Source organism: Poecilia reticulata, linkage group LG4 (assembly GCF_000633615.1).
Source record: "Poecilia reticulata strain Guanapo linkage group LG4, Guppy_female_1.0+MT, whole genome shotgun sequence".
Lineage (NCBI taxonomy): Eukaryota > Metazoa > Chordata > Actinopteri > Cyprinodontiformes > Poeciliidae > Poecilia > Poecilia reticulata.
Genome location: NC_024334.1, coordinates 4,366,959 through 4,390,630, shown reverse-complemented (window position 1 = coordinate 4,390,630; position 23,672 = coordinate 4,366,959). Strand labels below are relative to the sequence as shown.

Genomic DNA, 23,672 nt, shown 5'->3' with positions numbered 1-23,672 from the left:
GTGTGTGTGTGTGTGTGTGTGTGTGTGTGTGTGTGCGTGTGTGTGTGTGAGACTTTGGTTGTTTGTCTTGTGTGTTTCTGTGCTTCAATCCCAATATTATAGTTCAGGGTTCAAATGGAACTAAACCTGCTTTCAGAACAACTCAATGCCCAAGATTTGTCATTGTATCCAAATCCACTTTCATTCACGTTTCCTGCTCTGCTGATATTGTTATATCAGCAGATATAACTTCAGAGCAATAATAATAATAATAATAATAATAATGAGCATCATTAAAATGTTTACATGAAAATGACTGCGACAGACTGACGACCTGTCCATGTGACCCCGCCTCTCGCCCAGAACATTAGCCTGACCCCACTAGGGGACAAGGGTGTAGAGAAAATGGATGGATGCTTTGAAGCACTAAAAGGAAATATTGATAGTTTATAAATATGAAACTACTAAAAATGTTCTGGTTTTTCTGTTGTTGAATCAGAGTTTTATTCCTAAACTCAATCATGAAGCTCTTTGTGTTATTTTCTGATTCTGTGGAGAGATCAGACGTTAAGAGAGCTGAGGTTCGGGTGACTCAGTTGTTTTGGAAGGAAAACTACTGTGAAGATGGTTAAACTAGAAACGTCATGACTTTTACAGCCATCCACTTCCTGGAATCAAAGCCTTCCTCTCCTTGCTGCTCTCATACAGCTTGAAGCTGCTGAAGGTAAAACCTGATTGGCTGCAGCTTCTCTGCACTGACCTGTGATTGGTGGATCAGAGCTTAGAGCAGTTTCTGTTCTCTGGAAATGAAACTCGCACCGTCACTGTGACTGAGAGGAGAAATGGCGCAGCAGGCAGGTCAGCTGAACCGAGAAACTTTCTCCTGTCCGATCTGTCTGGATCTACTGAAGGATCCGGTGACGATTCCCTGTGGACACAGCTACTGCATGAGCTGCATTAAAAGCTTCTGGGATGAGAGTGGGGAGAAGAAAATCTACCACTGCCCTCAGTGCAGACAGACCTTCACACCAAGGCCTCTCCTGCAGGCCTTGGTGCCTGCAGGAGAGGCCCTGCAGGCACTAAAGCTGCTAGCAGGTTTAGTTCCATGCTAGCAGCTTGGAACACCAAGCTGCTAGCATGGTGTTCCATGCTAGCAGCTTTAGTGGAGCAGCTGAAGAAGACTGGACTCCAAGCTGCTCCTGCTGATCACTGCTATGCTGGACCTGAAGACGTGGCCTGTGATGTCTGCACTGGGAGGAAGCTGAAAGCCTTCAGGTCCTGTTTATTCTGTCTGGCTACTTTCTGTGAGAAAAATCCTCACCTTCATTATGATTCAGCTACATTTAAGGATCACAAGCTTGTGGAGCCGTTCAAGAATGTCCTGGAGAACGTCTGCTCTCGTCATGATGAGGTGATGAAGATGTTCTGCCGCACTGATCAGAAGTGCATCTGTCTCATCTGTCTAATGGAGGAACATAAAGGCCATGACACAGTGTCAGCTGCAGCAGAACCAGAACCACAAAACAGAGCCGGATTCTTAAAATATTCATTTGAATTCTCATTGGATCCAAACACAGCAAACAGTAATTTGGAAGTAAATGAGAAGAACAGGACAGTGACATGGACATCGCGAAACTTATATAACTGTTCAGGCAAATTCTCTGATTGGCCTCAGGTTCTGAGCAGAGAGAGAATGACTGGGCGTTGTTACTGGGAGGTGGAGTGGAAAGGGAGAGTCCGCGTAGCCGTCGCTTACAACAATATCAGCAGAGCAGGAAACGTGAATGAAAGTGGATTTGGATACAATGACAAATCTTGGGCATTGAGTTGTTCTGAAAGCAGGTTTAGTTTTGGTCACAACAACATCTGGACCCCCACCCCAGGTCCAGTTTCCTCCAGAGTCGGATTGTTCCTGAATGACAGAGCAGGTCTTCTGTCCTTCTACAGCGTCTCTGAAGACATGAAGGATGTGACTCTCCTGCACAGAGTCCAGACCAGATTCACTCAGTTGCTACATGCTGGGGTTTGTGTTGAGGAGGGGTATTCTGAATCTTTTGCAAAGTTCTGTTAACCCAAATAGATTCCCTTTGGTCTCTCTGATAATGGATCAGGTTCGTTGTTCTGATGTCGTCTCTGTCCTGATCTTCTTTATTGTTCTGGTTTATTGTAGTTTTCTTTGTTCCAGAAGCCATAAAGTTTATCACAGCTGATGGATTTTTTCTTTCTTATGTATCAGAAATATTTCTCCACATGAAAATATAAACTTAATATGTGTATTGATGTATTTGGATGTTCTGGTTTGTAAAAGTTGATGTATAATTCATGTTTGACTGCAGCATGACTAATATCTAGTCTCCTGCGTTTAACTTGCTTGGCTTTGATGAAACTAGAGGATCCAAGAACGGTTTGATGCTTAGGAACATACTGACTCACTGCACGCTATTTTAAAATCATAAAGAGGAGACGTTGGTAAAATAACCACAATATCAGCTGCAATAAATCCACTTTCCTCTTCCTGCTCTTCAGTCTGATCTTTATCATTATTTGCCCACTTGCAGGAAAATAATTTATCTGACAAATAAAATCAAGTACCAAATGGAAAATACATTTATTTTTAAGCAGCATAACAGGCACTATGACTTAATGTAGGGAAATAAGCAACAACCTTTAGGTGCTCAAAGCTAAACAGAAAAACATAAAACAAGATTTTAAAACAAAATAGCAACATAACTTACATCAGGCTGAATAACACAAACATTCATCAGGAATATAATCTTGTCTGTCATCAGGTGGGAACAATGCAAAGCAAAAGAAGTCTTTGTTTTACCTCCTGGGTAAAATGTTGCTGGTGAGAAATGCTCACTAATTAAATAAGTGTCATTATGAAATAATTTAAATTGCAAACTAATAATGTGCGTCTGGTCGGCCTCCACAGGAGCATTAGAGGCCAAAATAACTCAGAGATTAGTTTTACTTTTCTCCTGTAATGTGTTTGTAAGTTGGAGATGAAATAAATTCACATCTTTTGCAGACAGACGAAGAAAAAAATATTAAATTCCCAATAAATAAAAAAAAAAGAACTTATGTGTTGTGTCCACTGGATTGTGTGAAAGACAGCAGGTGTGTGTGTGTGTGCTTTTGGACAATTTTGCATGAAATATTATTTTTAATAAAAATAAAGCTGGTCCTAGACCGGATACTTTCAGCTCCTAGCTGATTGGACAACCTCTGATTCTAAAACCTTCCCAGTCCTTGATCTCTGCAAAGGGAGAAATCAGAGTGCAGGCAAAATGCTACATTTTTCATTTATTTACAGGAATTACAGCACAAATATTGTGCCACAAAGAGATCAGTTTGAAATCTGGTAAAGCACAAACAGTTCAGGCTCATGAAATTCAACAAAGGCTGCATTCACACAGCAGGCCTTGGTGCTCAATTCAACATTTTTGCTGAAATATGATTTATTTTTATTTTTTGCCTGGTCGTTTGTGCTGCTAATTTAACTGCAGCGAGACTTCAATGTGGACAGCTAAAATGTGACCTGACCCTTCAGACTGCAGACGCTTTGAAAACAATCAGACTTGTACCAGAATGGCTCAGATCATGTTGAATGAAGAGTGAAGAGTCTTTAGGAAACATGATGTTTAGTCAAACGCATCTGGAAGCAAAGTCATGACTTCAATAAGTATGGTAAAAAAAAAAAAAAAAAAAACATGAATTATTTCTTCCAACAACGAAGAAATGAAATAAGAAAATCATCAGCATCTGAGAAGACCAGAAACATCTCAGATTCTACAGTAAATCTTCCTCTGGGTATAATTTGTCCAGCAGATGGCAGCAGCACTCCAAGCACAGAAAGGACTGAGTGTTTTATTCATTATGCTAGTGTTTGCAGGTATACTAGGAATTAACTGCAGACATGTTTGGTCAGTTTACGTCTTGATGTGAAAGCCTCATCACATGACTGGCAGGAAAATGGTTTCTCACGTGTGTGGGTCTTCATGTGCACCGTCAGGGTGTATCTTTTAGCAAAACTTTTTCCACATACAGGACATGAGTAGGGCTTCTCGCCTGTGTGGGTTCGCATGTGGTTGATCAGCACAGTGTTGTCAGAGAAGGATTTACCACAGTCATCACAAGAAAACGGCTTCTCGCCTGTGTGGGTTCTCATGTGAATCGTCAGATTACGCTTCCGGGTGAAACTTTTTCCACAGGTCAAACACGGATGAGGCTTCTCACCTGTGTGAACTCTCAGGTGTTCATTTAAACTGCCTCTCACCCTGAAGCATTTCCCGCAGGTCGGGCATGAGAACGGCTTTTCGCCCGTGTGAATCCTCATGTGACGAGCCAGATCATAGCTGAGCCTGAAGACCGAGCCGCAGACCGTACAGGCATACGGCTTCTCCTCTGTGTGAGCTCTCACATGGACTTTAAAGGTGGTCTTTCTGATGAATCGCTCTCCACATATCTGACATGAAAACGGCTTCTCTCCTGTGTGGGTTCTCACATGGATGGTCATGTCAAAGCGCCTATAGAAGCATTTTCCACAAGTGGGACAGGAAAAGGGCTTCTCGCCTGTGTGGGTTCTAGTGTGACTGTCCCACTGACTGCTGGTTCTGAAGGATTTATCACAGAATTCACAGGGGTACGGTTTCTCACCCGTATGAATCCTTACATGTTTAGTCAGGTTATTCTGCTTAATAAAACCTCTTCCACAGGTCGCACATTTGAATGGTTTCCCACCTGTGTGCGTTCTCAGGTGAGCAGTCAGGTACCTGAGCTGAGTGAAACTTTTCCCACACATTTCACAAGTGGGCAGCTTTTTTCTTTGTGTCTTTGATTTTGACTTGTCCACATCGTCCCTGTGATTTCTGGTGTCCTGATGTCTCCTGTCTGGCTTCAGATCTTTTTCTCCACTTGATCCGGAGTCTTTCTGGTTGCTTCCTTGCCGCCATTGGTTCTTGCTTGGTTCACCGTTGTCTTTTTGCTCACAAGTAGGAGACACCATGAAGGTCTCAGCCTCCTGCTTCACTACAAGCTGATCTTCAGTGTGATCACTGCAGAGCTCCTCTTTAACCTCTACAGGTTCTGGTTCCTCTTTAGTGTCCATCGTCTGCTGAAGCTCTGATTCATGTGCAGGATTCACCATGAAGCTGCTGGCCTCCTGCTTCACCACCAATGGTCCTTCATCCTTACACATGGACAACTCAACATGTTCCTCTTTAACTGGTTGAGGTTCTGTTTCTTCTTTTATCCCCGTCATCGGCTGGTTTTCTGCTTCCTGCCGTTGCTCTTTCATCTCTGTGGTTGTTGGTTCTTTGAGGTCAACACTGGAGCTGCTCCAAAGTCAACATGATGCGGTGGAAGACCTGAGAGCAGAAGAACAATCAGCTTTACTGTGAAGTTCGGAGGAAATGCTCAACATTAACTCAACTGACACAATATGACCAATTTTACGCTTTATAACCAATAAAGATAAATTTTGACAATGTTGCTGTACCTTTATTTTTCACTTCTGATGATCTGTGAAAAGGGCTTTAAAGGAGAACTGGAGTGTTTTAAGCTAACATCACATGAAGGAAAATAATTAAAGCACCTGCATGTTGATTTTCTGTACATTTGTAAATCAGTCTGAAAGCCTTCCAGACACAGACTGCAGCGGCAGCAGCGTGTCGGTTGGTCTGTGTTACCCAGAAAGCAGTTGGGCACAATAATATCGCAACACCAACACTGTGAGTGAAACAATGACTGGGGCAGCCTACTATATAAAATACTCGGGGATCACTTCTTTACAAATGTGGATGTGTAATAATAGAGTACGGAACAAATTGGCAACCCAAACTAATGCGCATAATTCTATGCGCCTTATATATGAAAAAAGTTTTAAAATACGCCATTCATTGAAGGTGAGCCTTATAGTGCGGAAAATATGGTACTGCCCACCTCTGGACCTGGTTGACAGATTGATGCTCAAACTTGATATTTCACTCACCAAATGTTGACTAGACTGAAATCAACCAGATTTACTTTTTAAAGACTCTGATTAATATTAAGTTTCATTATTTGATACTGTGGAGAGATTAGATCTTAGAGGTCTGAGGTTTTGGTGATTTTGTTGTTTTGAAGTGAAAACTGTTGTGAAGATGGTTCAAATTTAAACTTCATTACTTTAAGAGCTTCTCCTGCTGGTGGAAGCTGAATGGAGCCAACATCTGCTGATTGGCTGCAGCCTCTCTGCACTGTGATCAGTTAAGTTTGAAGTGAAATAAACTTGCTTCAGTTTTATTTATTGTAATCTAAAGATGAAACAAAAACTTTTTTCAATTCTTTAGATTTAGATGAAAAAAGTCAAAGTCTGCTATTCTGTCTGTTCTTCAATAAATTCACTTGATTAGAAAAAAGCTGAAAGTTTCTCTTTTCATTGTTTAAAAAAACTATTTTCTTTCTTCTGTTTCTGATGTTAAAAGAGTCAACAGATAATACATTAGAATAATATTACTGGAGTAAACATATGGAGTGCGAAACAACTGATTTAAGTACAATATTATGAAAAACTTACTCAAGAAACGGAAACTAATTACTGCCCATCCATGCATATATTATAAAGTCATAGGGGCTGGTATGTGTTAACATAATTTGTTAACTTTTATGGTCAAAATATTGAATCATAGTTAAATGATGAAAGATTTAGCAAAAGACAGAATTGATGCATAAATAATGTTTCAATTTATCAAATCTTTACATGTTTGTGAAATAAAAACGTTTGTAACGCTTTTAATCAGGATACATCTTCAGTTTATCGGCTCAGTTATGGGTTGCTAACCATTTTCCCCTCCCCAATATGGCGGACGGCCTGACGTGCTACCGCAGCCAAGACAGGCCGCAGCTAGCTCGTCACCACTCGCCAATAACGGCTTTCTTACCGGCAAAACTCGTCCTGTCCCTCGGAAAATCCTCGAAACGATCCAGTGTCTTAAAATGTGTCAGTTTTCTTAGCGCCTGTGCGACCTGTGCCAAGGAAATACTTCTTCTCCTCGAACAATTAGCTTCTCACTTAGCTGGGAAGCTAACTAGCTGCTCTCACGCCACTGTTGCTGATAAAACAGAGAAATCTGTATTAAAGGAATACTAGAAATTATATCCGCACTTCAAAGATGAGGTGATAATGTTTAGCCTATTCTAATGATGAGCAGAACCTCACCAACCTTTTATTTAACGTTTCTGCTCCTTAAGGTGGTTGGAAAACCGACTGAGATGGAGCATTAGCGCCATCCTCTGGTCAGTACGGGATTGGCAATAACAAAATACTATGTTCTCCATTAGACAAAAATATACAATAAATATACCCACTGTAGTGCCATCAACCTTGTTATAAGATCTCTTATATAAGCATCAACTGCTCAATTTTATAAAAGTTTCAACCATCATTAAAATTTTGCTTATTTATATGTACCACAGAAAAGCGAAAATAGGTGGTAAATTTTCAAAAAAAAAATTATAATAAGAAACAACTCATCTTTCTCAACTTTAATTTGGCATTTTTTCTTCACATTCACTATAACAAACCAATTATCAGCAGAGCAGAACATTATTACAGGATAACGTTCACCTTAACCGATGATCTGTCAGGGGAAGTTTATAAAGTGATGGAAAAGTAAAAAGTAAAGATTACAATTATTTCCCCCTTTATATAAATGTTGTTTTGTCATCGTTTCATGCAAAGTTAGCCTAAATAAATAAATGAAATTTCCAAATTATTTTGTTAAATAAGGGAGAAGTGCTTGGTTAATAAAAAAAAAGACAAAAAATGAAAGAAAACAAAAGTAGCAGTCAAAAATGAGTTGAGTCAGAAGATAATAGAGTCCAAAACAGTTGTAAGGATGTTCTGGGCTGATATAGAACATTATTTAATATTAGTGTATAGAATATTTCAGTTAATCTCATAATTGATTACAGATGCAACAGAAACAAGTCAATCACACATTTACAGTGAGGAAATTTGTATTATTTAAAGGATTGAAAGAATTAACAGATTGTATTTAATGTTAGTCACACTTACGCTGTTTTGTAATAACATTAAAAAAACATAAAGGGTAATTAATGATTAAAAACAGGTCCATCTTCGAAATAATAAATTTAATGAAACGTATTTTCCAAACTGATGACTCATCAGAAGTTAAAGGCTTATGAGGTTTTTAAATAAATGGTTTTATGTTTTCATTAGGAGTAATTTTAACAAACAGTGGGAGAAAATGAACATTTCAGAACAGCATGGACTCCGAAGGAAGTGACATTTAAAGTTCACTTAATATAGATTATACTTATTACATTCTGAGCAGTTGAATAAAAAAAAATACAGTCCGATTTAATAAATCAGAATATTAAAAATACATTCATTTCAGGAACACCACGTCAAACACAAAGTAGATTAAATATTCAGACAAATGCTAGAAAGCCTTTATTTCTGTTAGGATTTTTCACTTAAGTTTAACTTCAGTTAATGAAAACTTAACATTTAAATTAGATCAGTACAATAAAACAAAAACTTTTAAAAACGAATGTGGGCTTTATGAAAAGTATGTTTAATATCTGCTTAAGGTTATTTTCATGTTCTTTCATTCTGCCAAATGAGCCTCATTGGGCCGTATATTCTACTTTATTGAATATTACTGTACCTTTAGCTATAGACCTGTAGCTTCTGCCAAAGTTATGGACAGGCTCTCAAAACAACCACAAACTCTAAAATGCAGCTTGTGAACTTTGGTACTTTATTCTCGTTCATAAAAATGAGCAAAATACTTTTAATTTATTGTCATTTTAACCTGGATTTGAAGTTGACTGAAGTAAGAAAAAATATTTTTTTATTTTTGCATTGTACAAGTGCACTCAGTCGTTCAAACATGAAAGTACTGATGGGTAAGTCAAATATAAGTATTATTCATTTTAAACCAATGTAAATACATTTATTAAGCATTAATACGATTTTTGCTTTTTAGAAAACTGAAGACAAAAATAGTCTGGAGAAAAATCAGATGTTTCTCCATAATCTGTTTTCTTTCTTCAACTATTCAACTCCTGAACAATAAATAATAAAATTATTTGTCCAGTAGGTGGTGCTGTTACTCCAAACCAGACAGGTTCAGTCATACTAATGTGAGTAAAACCCACTGGAGGCTCATTTAACACGCATGTTTAGTCAGTTTGCCTCTGGAAATAAAGGCCTCCCCACACGACTCGCAGGAAAACGGCTTCTCGCCTGTGTGAGTCCTCATGTGGACAGTCAATGTGTATTTCTTGGTGAAACTTTTACCACAATAAGGACATGAGAAAGACTTTTCACCTGAGTGGGTTCTGACATGATTGAGCAGTATAGTGTTGTCAGTAAAAGACCTTCCACATATATCGCAGGAATATGGCTTCTCGCCTGTGTGGGTTCTCGTGTGAATAGTCAAGTTGTGCTTTCGAGCGAAACTTTTCCCACAGTCTATGCAGACATGCGGCTTCTCACCCGTGTGAATTCGGATGTGTCCGTTCAGACTTCCTCGCTCCCTGAAGGTTTTCCCACAGGTCAGGCACGGGAATGGCTTCTCGCCCGTGTGAATCCTCATGTGACGAGCCAAATCGTAGCTGTAGTTGAAAGACGAGTCGCAGACCTCGCAGGCAAAGGGCTTCCCCTTCGTGTGAGCTCTCACGTGAAAGTTGAAGGTGATCTTCCTGATGAAACGTTCCCCGCAAATATGACACGAGAAAGGCTTCTCGCCCGTGTGGGTTCTCATGTGGACGTTCAAGTCGTAGCGTCTGGAGAAACCTTTTCCACAAGTTGAGCAGGAACAGGGCTTCTCGCCTGTATGGGTTCTTGTGTGGCTGGCCCACTGGCTGGTGGTTCTGAAGGATTTATCACACAGTTCACAAGGATAGGGCTTCTCGCCCGTATGAACCCTTTCATGTTTGGTTAGGTTGTTTTGCTTGGTGAAGGTTTTCCCACACGTCTCACATCGGAAAGGATTTCCAGCGATGTGGATTTTTGTGTGGCTGGCCCACTGGCTGGTGGTTCTGAAGGATTTATCACACAGTTCACAAGGGTAGGGTTTCTCTCCCGTGTGAATTCTCATGTGGACAGTCAAGTTATTCTGCTTGTTGAAACCTTTTCCGCAGGTCGCACACTGGAAAGGCTTCCCGTCTTTGTGAGTCCTCAGGTGAGCTGTCAGGTATCGAAGTTGAGTGAACGTTTGGCCGCATGTTTCACAGGAAGGCAGGTTCTTTTTACACCGTTTCTTTTTCGGCTTCGACTCTTTATCTCCCAAGGCTTCCAGGTTGTTTCCTTGCTCTTGGTTCTCACCATCAGGAGAATTTGCAGAAAAAAGTTGAGCTTTGTTTGGTTCTGGTTGACCCTCTTCTTTAGTCTCTTGCTTCACTACAAGCCACTTTTCATCCTGTTCCTCCTTAATCAGCACCGGTTCTGGTTCCTCTTTAACCTGCTCACCAGTCTCCCTCATCTGCTCCAGTTGCGGTACATTGTTAACGACGTCCTCCTGGGCAGAAGTCACCAAAACCGTTTCTATCTCCTGCTTAACTAAAAGCTTCTCTTCATCCTGACAGAGGCGAAACTCTCCTGCTTCTTCTTTGACGGACTGAGATTCTGGATCTCTGCTCATCGTCGCCATCGGCTGGGATTCTGGTTCCGACTGCTCCTCCTTCATTGCTTGACATTTAGTCCGTTGAACCAAGACTGGAGGTCCCGTCGGAAATGGGAAAGTGATCAGCCTGCAGGAAAAACAGAAAATGTTTAATGTTAAGATTGCTAAAAATGCAAAATGTTTTCCTTTAAATATTTGATCAAAATGTTTAAAAATTGCTTTTAAAATTAATCATAAATCAAAACTACAAATCACATAAATATGAGTTAATATTTACACAGCAAATGGTAAAGAGCATAAATATTTAAAATAATAAAAAATCTTTTGAAAAATTAAAATAATAAAGCCTGATGTATATTCTTTTCATGTTTGCTTCATTGAGAAAACTTTTTAAAATGTAGTTCAAACCAGATTATTTATGTCAAAACTTAAATTGACACAAAGTTTACTTAGTTTTTAACGTCCCTACTTCCCAAATTAGGGAAGTAGACTAAAGAATTTTGGTTTTAAATTACAAAACAATGTGAAAATAAAGTCATAATATTAGCAGAATAAATTTGGAATATTAACATAAAATATGGTAAAATTCCAAGTAAAAATAATTTTAAGGAACAAACAAAAGCTTCAATCAGTGATCCAGATCTAAACCATGTAGAACGTATTAAATTCTACTTTTTTCTCCTAGTACTACTAGTTCATTCTAGTATTATGACTTTATTCTCTCAATTTCTAAAACAATTCTCTTAATTTTGCAATGAAACATTTCATAACCATTCCATGAAGCACCGTGTTCATTTTCTTCGTTTAATCAGCATATTTATCCGTTTGGGGAGTTAACTCTTTGATAAATTACAGGACTTGGTCCAACAGAAGAAGAGGAGTGGGGGACATGATGCTGATTTAAAGCGTAGAAGAACTTAATTTGTAATAATGATTTCATGTTGCAAAATGTGGACTAGAACTTCGTGGACCTGGTATTAATGAAAAAGTATTGCTTCAGGAATAGCAACATCAACAACAAAAGAAAATTCAATCAACATTCACCCAGTACACTGGAATTAAAAAGACAGTTTTATTCCTTAAGTGACAAATACTAAATTATTTTGTTCTAATTATTTTGTTCAAATAGATGTAACTTCAGAGACTAAGAAATTAACATTTATTTTTCTATATACAGCAACGTAATACATTTTGCTTGGGGTTTATAACAGTTTACTAAAAATGCAAACAAACTCCCTTTAGTCCCAATAAAACCGCAGCTTCAGTCACTTAAATACTTCTTTGGCTGAAGTTGCCTCTGCCAACATGGCGGCCACGCTGACATGTTGCTGCAGCTCCGCCAGTGTAACAGATAGGCAAGCTAGCACTTATTGCTATTGGTTAAAAGACAAGGTCCTCTTACCGATCAAACTCGTTTTCCACTTAAATGAGAAGCTCATTAAACATCCCAGGATCAAATAAATGTCCAGCATTGTCTGTTTTTAAGGCATTTTCGTGCTTTTGGCTTCAATGAAACTGGTTGCTTCTGTCCCTCGGGGAGTTAGCTTTTCAGTTAGCTCAGAGGCTAACGGGTTTCCCTCAGGCTGTTACTGTTGACAAAACGGAATGAATCGGCGTTAATGGCAAGCTGTAACTACTATCGAAGCCTGGGATGGAATACCGTTTTAAGTAGTCTTTAAATGAAGAGCACGGAGCTTTTCGCCCTCTGAATTGTTCGTAGCAACCCAGTTAGAGAGACATTATCGCGATTTCTCTGTGAGGATGTTTCCCAACATGCTCTGCCCTGCTGCACAGTGTCATCATCACCGCTGGTGCATTAATTAAAGTACACCTCACATAGACTACATTTATAAAAAAATTAACTTATAGTGAAATAAAATGGTCACCACAGTCATATTCAACACTTTCTAAGCAACATGATACTAAGGATAAAAGAACTAAAAATAATTTAGTTGCTTTACATTTTGGTAGAAATTTGGTTTAGATGAAGGCGCCATTGAAATGTTTTAATTTCAATCGCATTTGATCACTAAAAGCATTAAAAACGGCTTGTTAGTCTGCTTGATGGGGTCTGTTTTCAAAATGACTTAACTTAGAGGTATTTTTCTATTAATTTTTTGACTGGAATACATATTATAGACTAAGAATGATCAATGATGTTCCTTTACTTCAAACTTATTTGGATAATTTTGCATATTTAATTATTTATTTTAATTATGTAAAGCACTTTGAAATGCCTTGCTGCTGAAATGTGCTATACAAATAAAATTTGATTGATTGATATTTTTATGTAATTTAAAATATATAAGTTACTCGTTGCTCTTTTAAATTTATTTATCGAGTTGATTGTTCTGAAAGTTGAAGACAGAAAACATCTGTTCTACCCAGTAAACAGGATCCACAATGGAGAAAGTCTCTAAGACAGGAAGCTTTTGGACCACGCAAGAAGAAATGTGTGTTTTATACATTTTTAGCCTCTCATAACAGGAGCAGTTCTGCAAAAGGACCAATGAGCTTCTGCACAGCTACAGAACCACCTGGGAGCCATGTCACAATGATTTTTGCTTTAAAACATTAACATAAAACCCCAGTACCTCAAAATCCAAACTGAACATGTATATCTTTTGTTGAAATTCAAAATTATTTGATACACAAGGTCATCATTTTATTGGGAAAAGCATTAGTCCTTCTGTTCATTTGTCCAGCTGTGGTTCTCCAGGAAGCGGTTTCTCTTTGTTATGCAGACACATCTTGCACCTGACGCATCGCATGACACATACAAGCAGAAACAACTTTTCTCCAAAGCAAAGGAATTTATTAACACAATAATTTAACCTTACAGTCAAAATATTAAACCAACAACCTGACGACTACACAAAAGGAAAAAACAACAAACTGAGAAACTCATTTATAATAGTAAAATTATAGAAAAATAACAATGCAGCAAAGTCACAGTTCAGGATGGGATTTAGAATATCAGCCCAAAAGCCAATAAGGAATCGATCAGGGAAACGGGTCAAATGCAGACTTTACAACAGCCAGCCATGCATGAAAGCACCTGCAGCTGTTTCTGCAGGTCAGTTAAGTTTAAGCAAAATATTAGCAACTCATTTGCTTGTTTTTGCTAATAAGTCAATTTAAACAAAGTAGAAGTAGCAGAAGAGAGGAGTAAATGTGTATTTTTACACACGCAGCATTGGGACGGCTGCTTGCGCTGCACCGATGTAAGAATAACTAACTGGGGGAGAAACTAGTGTTTTGAAGATGGCTTGGGAAAAAAGTTTTGTTTTATTTACTCATTTAATCATAATATGTTTTGGAGCAAAGACCAGTGGTAAGTTATTATCCGCAGTCTTCAAGTTGTGATAATAATTCAGCTCACTGCTATCTACCAGATGTAAATATATATTTGTTGTTTAAAATAAAGTCAGTTAAAGTTTAAATTCATATTTTATTTTCTTTGCAAAGAGAAGTGGTGTCATGGTGTGTAAACTAGAACAGTGAGAGATGTAGAGTACAAACATTTTTATAAGCAACATGAGTTTTAGTCACAAAGTGATGGAGATTCTAAAAAAAGAACTGTAGAAAAAATAATCAATAGATTAGGTCTTTTTAAAATAATTGTTAGTTGCATCCCTAATCTATCCATTTAACCAGCTCTGCACAATAAACTTAGTACTCTGCTTTGAAACCATCCATTAGAAAAGATAATCAAGCAATGAAATGGTTGAATATTCAGAAGGAAAAAAAGGATTTAGCAATTTGAAAACCCATCACACTAATTTATCGCTGCCCAGACACAATCCCCTTACTCTGACTAGCGTTAACGTTGAGAATGAAGTTCAGTAAACCTTAAGGGTCCGATTTTCTTTTTTGAAATTACAATAAGGTCACCATATCTGTAAAACAAAGAGGATATCGAATATTACAAGAAAATGTTGTTTTAATGGCAGCAAAATGATCAAGATCTGACACGACTAACCAGGCAAGTCAATGTGGTTCTGAAATAAACTCAGTCATTTGCATAATTGCTTCAATCTACTGATAATTAAAAACCAAGTATTTCATTTTTATAAAACTGATACCAAAGTATAACTTCACAGGACATTCCTCATTTTAGTTACTTTTCAGGAAGAAATTCTAATAAAATTACTGCTGTGTTCCATCGTACGTTCCTAACACTTTCCTACTTCATTCTCCTGAAATACAACCTCATTCTGGTAATATGACTAATCTGAATATAACCAGAATCTGAATATAATGACTCTATTCTTCTACTCTTATGACTGTTTTATTATTACTGTAACTTTATTGTGCAACTACGACCTTATTCTCGTAATATCCATTTTTCTTAGCCTGGCCCTTATATTCCATTGTGCAGTCCTAACACTTCCTAATTTAAGATTTCAATATCAGTAAAAATTTAGCATGATTGGTAAAAATTTCAACCTGTGAACCCCCTGCTGGGTTTCTAGAAATTATTGCTTGATGGAACAATTTCCTATCACGCAAGATGCTTTTCATCTTTTCGAGATCTTATGTGTTGCCTGAAATGACTGTTGTCACTGAAACATTTACCACATGCTTTGCATGAATATGGCTTCTCTCCTGTGTGAGTCCTCATGTGAACCGTCAGATTATATTTCTGAGCGAAACCTTTTCCACAAACGCGACAGACAAAAGGTCTTTCACCCGTATGAACTCTGATGTGTGTTTTTAAACTTCCTTTCTCCCTGAAATTCTTTCCACAGGTCGCGCATGAGAATGGCTTCTCGCCTGTGTGAATCATTTCATGATTAGACAAATGCCAGCTATAATTGAAAGAACTGCCACAGACTTTACAGATATACGGCTTCTCGCCCGTGTGACTCCTCTCGTGAACATTCAAGGTAGTCTTTCTGGCAAAAAGTTTTCCACATGTCAGGCATGACAAAGATTTCCCACTTGAGTGAATCTGCACGTGCCTGTTGAGTGTGTTTTTATGGGTAAAACATTTTCCACAAGTCGGGCACGGAAAGGTCTTCTCCCCTATGTGAGTCCTGGTGTGGCTGACCCACTGACCGTTGGTCCTGAAAGATTTATCGCACAGTTCACAGGGAAAGGGTTTCTCCCCTGTATGAATTGTCCTGTGGGCGGTCAAGTTGCTCTGCTTGGTGAAACCTTTTCCGCAGATGGCACACTGGAAAGGTTTCCCATCTTTATGAGTCCTCAGGTGAACAGTCAGGTATCGAAGCTGAGTGAAACTTTCACTGCATATTTCACAGGAAAACGACTTTTTCTTCCGTGACGTCAACTTTTTCACTTTATGTGCGTCTTTCTGATTGTTTCCTTGTTGAAGTTGGTTCTCATTTTCATAAATGCTTTCAGGGAGGAGTAGGTTTTGGTTCAGTTCTGGTTTACTGGCAGGAGTCACCATGACGCTCTCCGTCTCCTGCTTCACTACAAGCTGCTCTTCATCCTCTTTAACCATTACAGGCTCAGGTTCCTCCTTTATCATGTCGTCACCAGCAGGGGTCACTGTGAAGGAGTCAGTCTCCAGCTTCACTACAAGCAGCTTTTCCTCCGAAGAGACGTGAAGTTCAGCCTGTTCTTCTTTGACTGGTCGAGGTTCCGGTTCCTCCTGCTCCTCTTTCATCTCTAGAGCGTTTGGACTGGAGTTTATCTCTTGGTGAACAAGAAACCGTTCAGCAACAACCTCCCAACTAAAAGTGGACATGGTGGAGCGGAAGACCTGATGGAAAGAAGAACAGAAGCAGAACTAGAAGATTTGAACTAAATATGGAATATTTGGAGTTGCTTGCTCAAGATTAACTGCTGCAGATTCAACAACTTGATGAAATATCTGCTCTATCATTTAGGGCTGAAACTATTAAAGCAGATTAATTGTGATTAACTAAATAATCAGCTAATTTAGTAATCAAATAACTACTAACAAAGTATAGACTCAAAAGAAAACCATTATCTGAGAAACAACACAGTCAGAGCTGTAACAAAACTAAAACTGTATATTAAAAAAAACATTTTGAATTGAAGAAGTCTAAATCCGTTCTACCCAGAACTCCTCAGGTGATAGTTTCACCTGCATCACATTTCGTAAAAAAATTAAAATAAATAAGAAGAAGAATATTTAAAAAATCTCGTATTGAACAACGTTTTCTATCCAGGTATTAATTGAAAACAATATCACCAGATCAGCCCTTCACTGTACTGGGCGCTCAGTCCAGCAGAACGGCCTGAGCTTTTCACATGTTGTTGTTAGAGGCATTTATTTAGCTGCAGATGTGCTTCAAATGAGCCAGTGTCACTAAAGGAATGCTGCGTTATTGAATTTTAGGTAGTTTATTTTCCTATTTAAAAAAGATTTGGGTTGCTTGTATTTGTATGCAATTTTAATATTTAAAATTGCAGAACCTGCAATTTTGTTTCATTGGATTACTGGAATACTGAAATAATACTCAATAGCTGATTTCTTTGTCCACATTTTGTTAATGTAAAATTATTAACAGTTGTGAAAGTTTCTTACTGTTCCAGAAATCTGCAGGTTAGTGCTTTTTTTATTATAAGCTACACTTGGATAATAAAATCAGTGAAGACATTGACTGTATGTTTCCTAATTTCATACTGGAAAATCGAATAACTACAAATCAGGTGGAATTAACTGACTGGATTTCTGCATCCTAAAAAGCACATTCAAAATTAACTGGGCTAAACATTTTTTCAGTTTGTTTATAATACTTCACTTTCTTAAAGCGGTGGAGCTATAAAATCAATATCAGACTCCATCAACAATGAGGCTCTCAAAACTATTTATATATCCGTATTTTTGTTTGAGTTTGTTTATTGTTTAACGAACATCGTTTGTTTGTTTAAGTCGGTGCCGTATTCCTCTGTTTCTCCTTATTCCTTAGTTTGTTGTGTACTTTTGAGTTTCTTTGTTTTTACTGGCCGCTGTTTCCACTCCCAATATGGCGGAAAAGAAACGTCTCCGTCCAGAAACTAGCTAACGTTTACTGTCCCAGCACGTCAAATATTACTCTCTTACCGTAAAAATGTCGTCCGAGAAGCAGATGCTAGCAGTGCAGAGTCCAGTTAGCCTCCAGTAATGTCCGTGAACAGTCGGTTTTGCCCCCTTTTCTCTAAAACTAAACTGTTTGCTTCTTGTTCATAGTGTTAGCTTGACCGCTAGCTTTGAGGCTAACTAGTCTCTATCGGGCAGCTGTTGCTCCTAAAACAAGAGGAAACTATGTCTAAAGGCGTGTTTCAAATATCAACAAAGCTAAGAAGGAGATATGACTGTCTTAATAAAAAGCGAAGAACTCAAACTTTATTTCCTCATCTTCTTTCTTTTTGCTTTTGGGGTTGGAACGATAGCCCCATTCATCGTGCTTCTTCTTCTTCTTGTAATTATTGGCGTTTAGCAAACAACCTAAAAGTGCAGCACTGGTGCCACCAGCTGGTAAGGAGTGTGGACAGTGGATTCTGACATCTAATTAAAAGTACATTGAAGAACTTGTAATATCGTAATCTCCTAATATACATTTCTCATTTCAATCTTTTCAAGGTATCATATTTCTTACAGTGTACCATAATGTGTTCAACTGTCTCTTCCTGATCACAAAACTTTTATTTTCCTCACTTTCTTTTTCTCCTACTCTCCATCCATCCATTTTCTTTACTCCCTTGTCCCTTAGTGGGGTCAGGAGGTGCTGGTGCCTCTCCAGCTGCAGGTTCTTCTCCAGCTAACGTTGCGGGTGAGAGGCGGGGTCACCTGGACAGGCTGCCAGTCTGTCGCAGGGCAACACAGAGACACAACCATGCACACACACACTCACACCTAGGAGCAATTTGGAGAGACCAATTAACCCGACAATCATGTTTTTGGACTGTGGGAGGAAACCGGAGTACCTGGAGAAAACCCACCATGCACAGGGAGAACATGGAGACTCCATGCAGAAAGACCGGGGCCGGGAATTGAACCCAGAACCTTCTTGCTGCAAGGCAACAGCTCTTCTCCTCTCCAGTTTGCTTTATTTGCTGTTATTTCTACTGTTAACTTTTTGTTTTATCTGCTATTTTTCTGATTGGCTGTGGTTCTGGAGGAGAAATAATGATGCAATAATAATGATGATTGTTAATGTTTTTGCTAATGACTTCAAAGAGGTTTCCCTTGCATGCTTCAGTGTTTGGCCATATCTGTTCAGTCTCTTTTTGGAGGTTTTGCGGTGAGCCTGGAATCCAGTTTTCCGCTATTTTCTGTTTTTCAAAACTCCCTTTTTCACTTCCGGCTAGTAATGCAGGAATATATACGGTACACAACAGAAATCAAAACATGGTAAACAGGAAGCTTAATGGCATGGAGTGAAAGGGAAGAGCTCTTTAAAACTGTCAGTGTTAATGGGTTAGTGCAAATTTCACTTAAAAAAACACACAGTGATGGACGTTTGGATAAAATACGCATTTTTATTTTTAATGTTAGTTTCAGTTTTAGGAGCAAGTTCATTTCACTTCAATCTCAACTGATCTAAACAAGCAGAACAGAGGAAGATAAACAACAAATATATCACTGCAAATATTAAATATTAGAGTGACAGAAACATTTTTGTTAAATAAGAATGACAGAAATCAGCAGTGATTCCATTATGGCTCCTGGAACACAGAGAACTACAATTAAACCAGACGGATAAAGAGCAGAACAGCAGAGACATCAGAACAACGAACCCTGATCAACAATCAGAAGGAGGAGAGGAGTTGGGTTTACAGAACTCTACAGAACCACAAACATAAACCCCAGCGTGCAGCGGCTGAGTGAATCTGGTCTGGACTCTGTGCAGGAGCGTCGTGGTTTTAGAGACGCTGTAGAAGGACAGAAGACCTGCTGTGTGGTCCAGGAACACTCCGACTCTGGAGGAAACTGGACCTGAGATGGAGGTCCAGACGTTGTCGTGGCCATAACTGAAACCACTTTGGGAACAACTCAATACCCAAGAATTGGCATTATGTCCAAATAGACATTCATTTCCCCATCCTGCCTTGTTGATGTTCTTGCATGCGACTCCGACATAAACTTGCTGGCCGCTCCACTCCACCTCCCAGTAACAGCGTCCAGTGAGACGCTCTCTGCTCAGGACCTGGTAACATCCGGTGAATCTGTCTGGGTGTTGAGAATAAGACTGATGTTGGCACATTCTTTGTGCCTTCCTGTTCCTCTCTGATAATAACAGCTTTCTGTGTGCTGTGTTTGGATCCAGAGTGATCTCACACAAATATTTTAACAATCCAGTTCTGCTCTTTGGTTCTGGTTCTGACAGTAGATTATCCATCTCAGAGACCATCAGTGAGATGTTTATCCATGTGTCTCTCAGGACGTTCTGTAGTTTATCTCCGAGACTCTTTAAGGATGTGGCAGCAGCTGAGTCACAGCTCAGATGACGGATGTTGATGCTGGATGAGCCTTTGGGCTCCCTGGCTGGCAGTGAGGGGTAGTTGAGGAGAAACTGGCTGTGATCCTCTGTGTGTGAGAGCTGCTCCAGCTCAGCGTCTCTCCTCTTCAGCTCACTGATCTCCTGCTCCAGCTTCTCCTGAACATCTTTGACTCGACTCACTTCATCTTCCTGCTGGGATCTGATCTGGTGCTTCACCTCAGAGCTTCTTTTCTGGAGGAGACAGATCAGCTCAGTGAAGATCTTCTCACTGTCCTCCACTGCTTCATCAGCAGAGTGATTGATGGCCTCCACCTCCTGCTGAAGCAGCTTCACATCTTTCTCCCTTTCCTGGATTCCCCAATGGATGTTTCGTCGTCTCTCCTCCAGCTCTTTCTGCTTGTTGGTCCTTTCTGCTGCAGCTGACACTGTGTCATGGTCTTTATGTTCATCCATTAAACAGATGAGACAGATGCACTTCTGATCAGTGCGACAGAACATCTTCATCACCTCATCATGCTGAGAGCAGATTTTCTTCTGGAGGTTCTTGGTCGGCTCCACCAGCTTGTGTTTCTTCAGTCCAACGACATCGAGGTGAGGTTGGAGGTGATTCCTACAGTAGGAAACCAAACAGACCAGACAGGACATGAAGGCTTTCAGCTTCCTCCCAGTGCAGAAATCACAGGCCACGTCTTCAGGTCCAGCATAGCAGTGATCAGCAGGAGCGGATTGGAGTCCAGTCTTCTTCAGCTGCTCCACTAAAGCTGCTAGCATGGTGTTCTTCTGCAGGAGAGGCCTTGGTGTGAAGGTCTGTCTGCACTGAGGGCAGTGGTAGATTTTCTTCTCCCCACTCTCATCCCAGAAGCTTTTAATGCAGCTCATGCAGTAGCTGTGTCCACAGGGAATCGTCACCGGATCCTTCAGTAGATCCAGACAGATCGGGCAGGAGAAAGTTTCTCGGTCCACATGAACCGCCTGCTGCGCCATTTCTCCTCTCAGTCACAGAGACTGTGTGAGTTTCATCTGCAGAAAACAGAAACTGGTTTGAGCTCTCATCCACCAATCACAGGTCAGTGCAGAGAAGCTGCAGCCAATCAGGTTTTACCTTCAGCAGATGTTGGTTCCACTAAGAGCTATTTTAGATCAGGAAGGAGAGGGAGGAACGTCAGACTTTGATTCCAGGAACTGGAGGGCTGAGAAAATGATAAAGGTTAAATTTTAAACTGATTCACAGCATATTTCTGTTAGTCCCCCCCCCGCCCCCCTCCCCACACACACACCCCACCCCCTAAACTATTAAGCTATCCACTGTTCCAGATAATGAAATAAAATAGCTACTGAAGAAACTGGGTGTTTGGCTGCTCAGGAAAGTCTCTTATTGTTTCCTAACTGCACTAAAATGGCAACGTGACACACATATACATCATGTTCACATCTGTTTATTTGCTGCTGCTGAAAATGCATCTTCATAAAAAGCTGTGACACATTTCCGTGACTGACAGCAGGCAGAAGTGCTGCAACCAGCCATGTGGAGGTTCTGGACATTTTTAACTCCATCCCAGCAGAACTTCACCAACATTGTGGAGTTTAGGAGTAAAAATCTGCTTCAACAACAGAATAACCAGAAAACATTTCATTTAAATCTCACGCCACCCCTAACAAGGATAAATCTTTACTGGTGGATTTGTGAGATTGAATTTCTTAAAAGCAAATTCCTTTCACTGTCGCATTGAAATCTACAATCATACCAATCATTTTACAATGTTTCCATTTACCTTTAATCTATGCCAAATAAACTCCTGAACACACTAAACACACATTAAAAGTAAGTACGTTTTACAATCAACACACCTTTTGACTCTTCGGACTCCGGGCTGCCAGTATTAAACAGTGTTTGTTGCTCCATGAAAAGCAAAGTGCCGCAGTAACCGCAGTATTTGGGGGAAAACAAACCAACTGCACTAGGTAGAAAGTGCAAATTCAAAAGTAAACAGTTCCAACCAGAAGTTAAGGACTTCACTGCATAAACATCAAGATAATTGGAAAAATAAAACATTCAAATTTGCTGTAATAAAAAAAATACTTGTGGTTATTTACATAATTAACATTTGAACAGGAAAGTGTCTTCATTTTGACATTACTGCATCGTTTTATTGGCTCTATTTTTATCTGTACTTCTGTTGTTTTTATACTTTTAGTCGTTTTAGTTTTAGTACATTTGTAGCTTTTTCTCAGTAGCTAAGTTGAATGTTACTATCAACCGTACAGTTAAAATTATTAATTGTAAGGCTGAATTATTTTTTAGTAAACTCTGGTATATAGGAGAAAAGTTGTCTGTATTTATTTCACACACGTGTTGCATCAGATCACGCCAGAACTGGATGGATTTGAACTTTTACCTGTTCGTTTTACACCCAGGCCTTATCAGGCAGGTATTTATAAACATAACTGAGGTTGAACTATTTGGCTATTATGTTTTTGATAATTCCGGTGTAAAATCAACCATTTCGATCTAAGTTAATATTTTTATCAGTAATTGCTCAAACCAAAATTAGACTCCTATTGCACCACAATATAATGAAAAGAAAACTTTACAAATTTCACTGGAATTAAGTTGTTTTATTGAAGAAAGCCAATCAGAGAGAGCAGTACAAATATTAAAACTACATTATTTGAACCCAAGAGGTTTAGATTTTCATGTGGGGAAGTATCAGCAGTGATTTTATTTGTGGCCCCTGAAACACAGAGAACTACATTAAACCAGAAAAGTAAATGAACTCAGAACAACTCAGATAAGCAACCACGGAGATAAGAGGGAATCCTATCTGGATTCTGCAGAGTTCTGTTCTGGGTTTACAGAACTGCAGAGGATCTTTACAAACATAAACCCCAGCATGCAGCGGCTGAGTGACTCTGGTCTGGACTCTGTAGAGGAGAGTCGTGGTTTCAGAGACGCTGTAGGACAGAAGACCTGCTCTGTGATCCCGGTACAGTCAGACTCTGGAGGAAACTGGACCTGAGATGGAGATTCGTATGTTCTGACCAAAACTAAAACAAGTCAGTGCACTCAGATTTTCATTTTGGCCAAATCCACATTCATTCACACCCTCAGCTCTGGGGGCTGAGGGTGTGAATGAACGTCTGTAAGCGATGGTTATATGAATTTGTTGCCCTCTCCACTGCACCTCAGAGTAACAACACCCAGTCAGACTCTCTACTCAAAACCTCAGTCCCATCAGTGAATCTGTCTGGATGACTAGAATAAGATGTTGACATATTTTTTTGTGTACTGCACAATTTCTAAAAGCAATAAACTAGACAGACAGACAAGGGCATGAACCGACACATCAGGAAAAGATGGCACAAGTAGCAACATTTGAGTCATGGCCAGCCGAGGCAGTGACATCAGGGAAATATATCTGTAACAAAGAAAAGTGTCTGCAGTTTGACCATTAATTTTGTGCAGCCTGCTCTCCCATGCAAAACAGTTTCTGAAAGAGATGGAATTATCTCAGAGCATGTCCTTGAGTCTGGTCGTACGATTCCATGGTTTTCATTCGGACGGAGGGAGGAGACTTTCTGCATGGAGTTTGCATGTTCTCCCTGTGCATGGTGGGTTCTCTCCAGCTTCCTCCCT

General features: G+C 39.5%; 2 protein-coding genes across 2 annotated transcripts; both read right to left on the bottom strand.

The window, feature by feature from the left end:
* Nucleotides 1-2,563: 2,563 nt before the first annotated feature.
* On the bottom strand, nt 2,564-18,003 carry LOC103463171 (zinc finger protein 594-like). The gene is made up of 4 exons (XM_008406381.2): nt 17,659-18,003; nt 15,125-16,347; nt 9,164-10,743; nt 2,564-5,325 (listed from the first exon to the last, which is right to left on the bottom strand). Exons 2-4 carry the CDS (start codon nt 16,330-16,332, stop codon nt 3,887-3,889), a joined length of 4,227 nt encoding a protein of 1,408 aa, XP_008404603.2. The 5' UTR covers nt 16,333-16,347; nt 17,659-18,003; the 3' UTR covers nt 2,564-3,886.
* A 1,049-nt stretch (nt 18,004-19,052) lies between these two features.
* On the bottom strand, nt 19,053-21,965 carry LOC103463170 (tripartite motif-containing protein 16-like). Its single transcript, XM_008406380.1, has 3 exons — nt 21,887-21,965; nt 21,141-21,228; nt 19,053-21,058 (listed from the first exon to the last, which is right to left on the bottom strand). Exon 3 carries the CDS (start codon nt 21,020-21,022, stop codon nt 19,340-19,342), a length of 1,683 nt encoding a protein of 560 aa, XP_008404602.1. The 5' UTR covers nt 21,023-21,058; nt 21,141-21,228; nt 21,887-21,965; the 3' UTR covers nt 19,053-19,339.
* Between the last annotated feature and the right edge of the window lie 1,707 nt (nt 21,966-23,672).

Coding starts and splice junctions, on each gene's coding strand:
- LOC103463171 (XM_008406381.2), bottom strand. CDS start 16,332: ATGTCCACTTTTAGTTGGGAGGTTGTTGCTGAACGGTTTCTTGTTCAC. Junction 10,744..15,124: donor AAAGATGAAAAGCATCTTGC/GTGATAGGAAAT, acceptor TTTTTCCTGCAG/GCTGATCACTTTCCCATTTC. Junction 5,326..9,163: donor CAAACTGACTAAACATGCGT/GTTAAATGAGCC, acceptor CATCATGTTGAC/TTTGGAGCAGCTCCAGTGTT.
- LOC103463170 (XM_008406380.1), bottom strand. CDS start 21,022: ATGGCGCAGCAGGCGGTTCATGTGGACCGAGAAACTTTCTCCTGCCCG.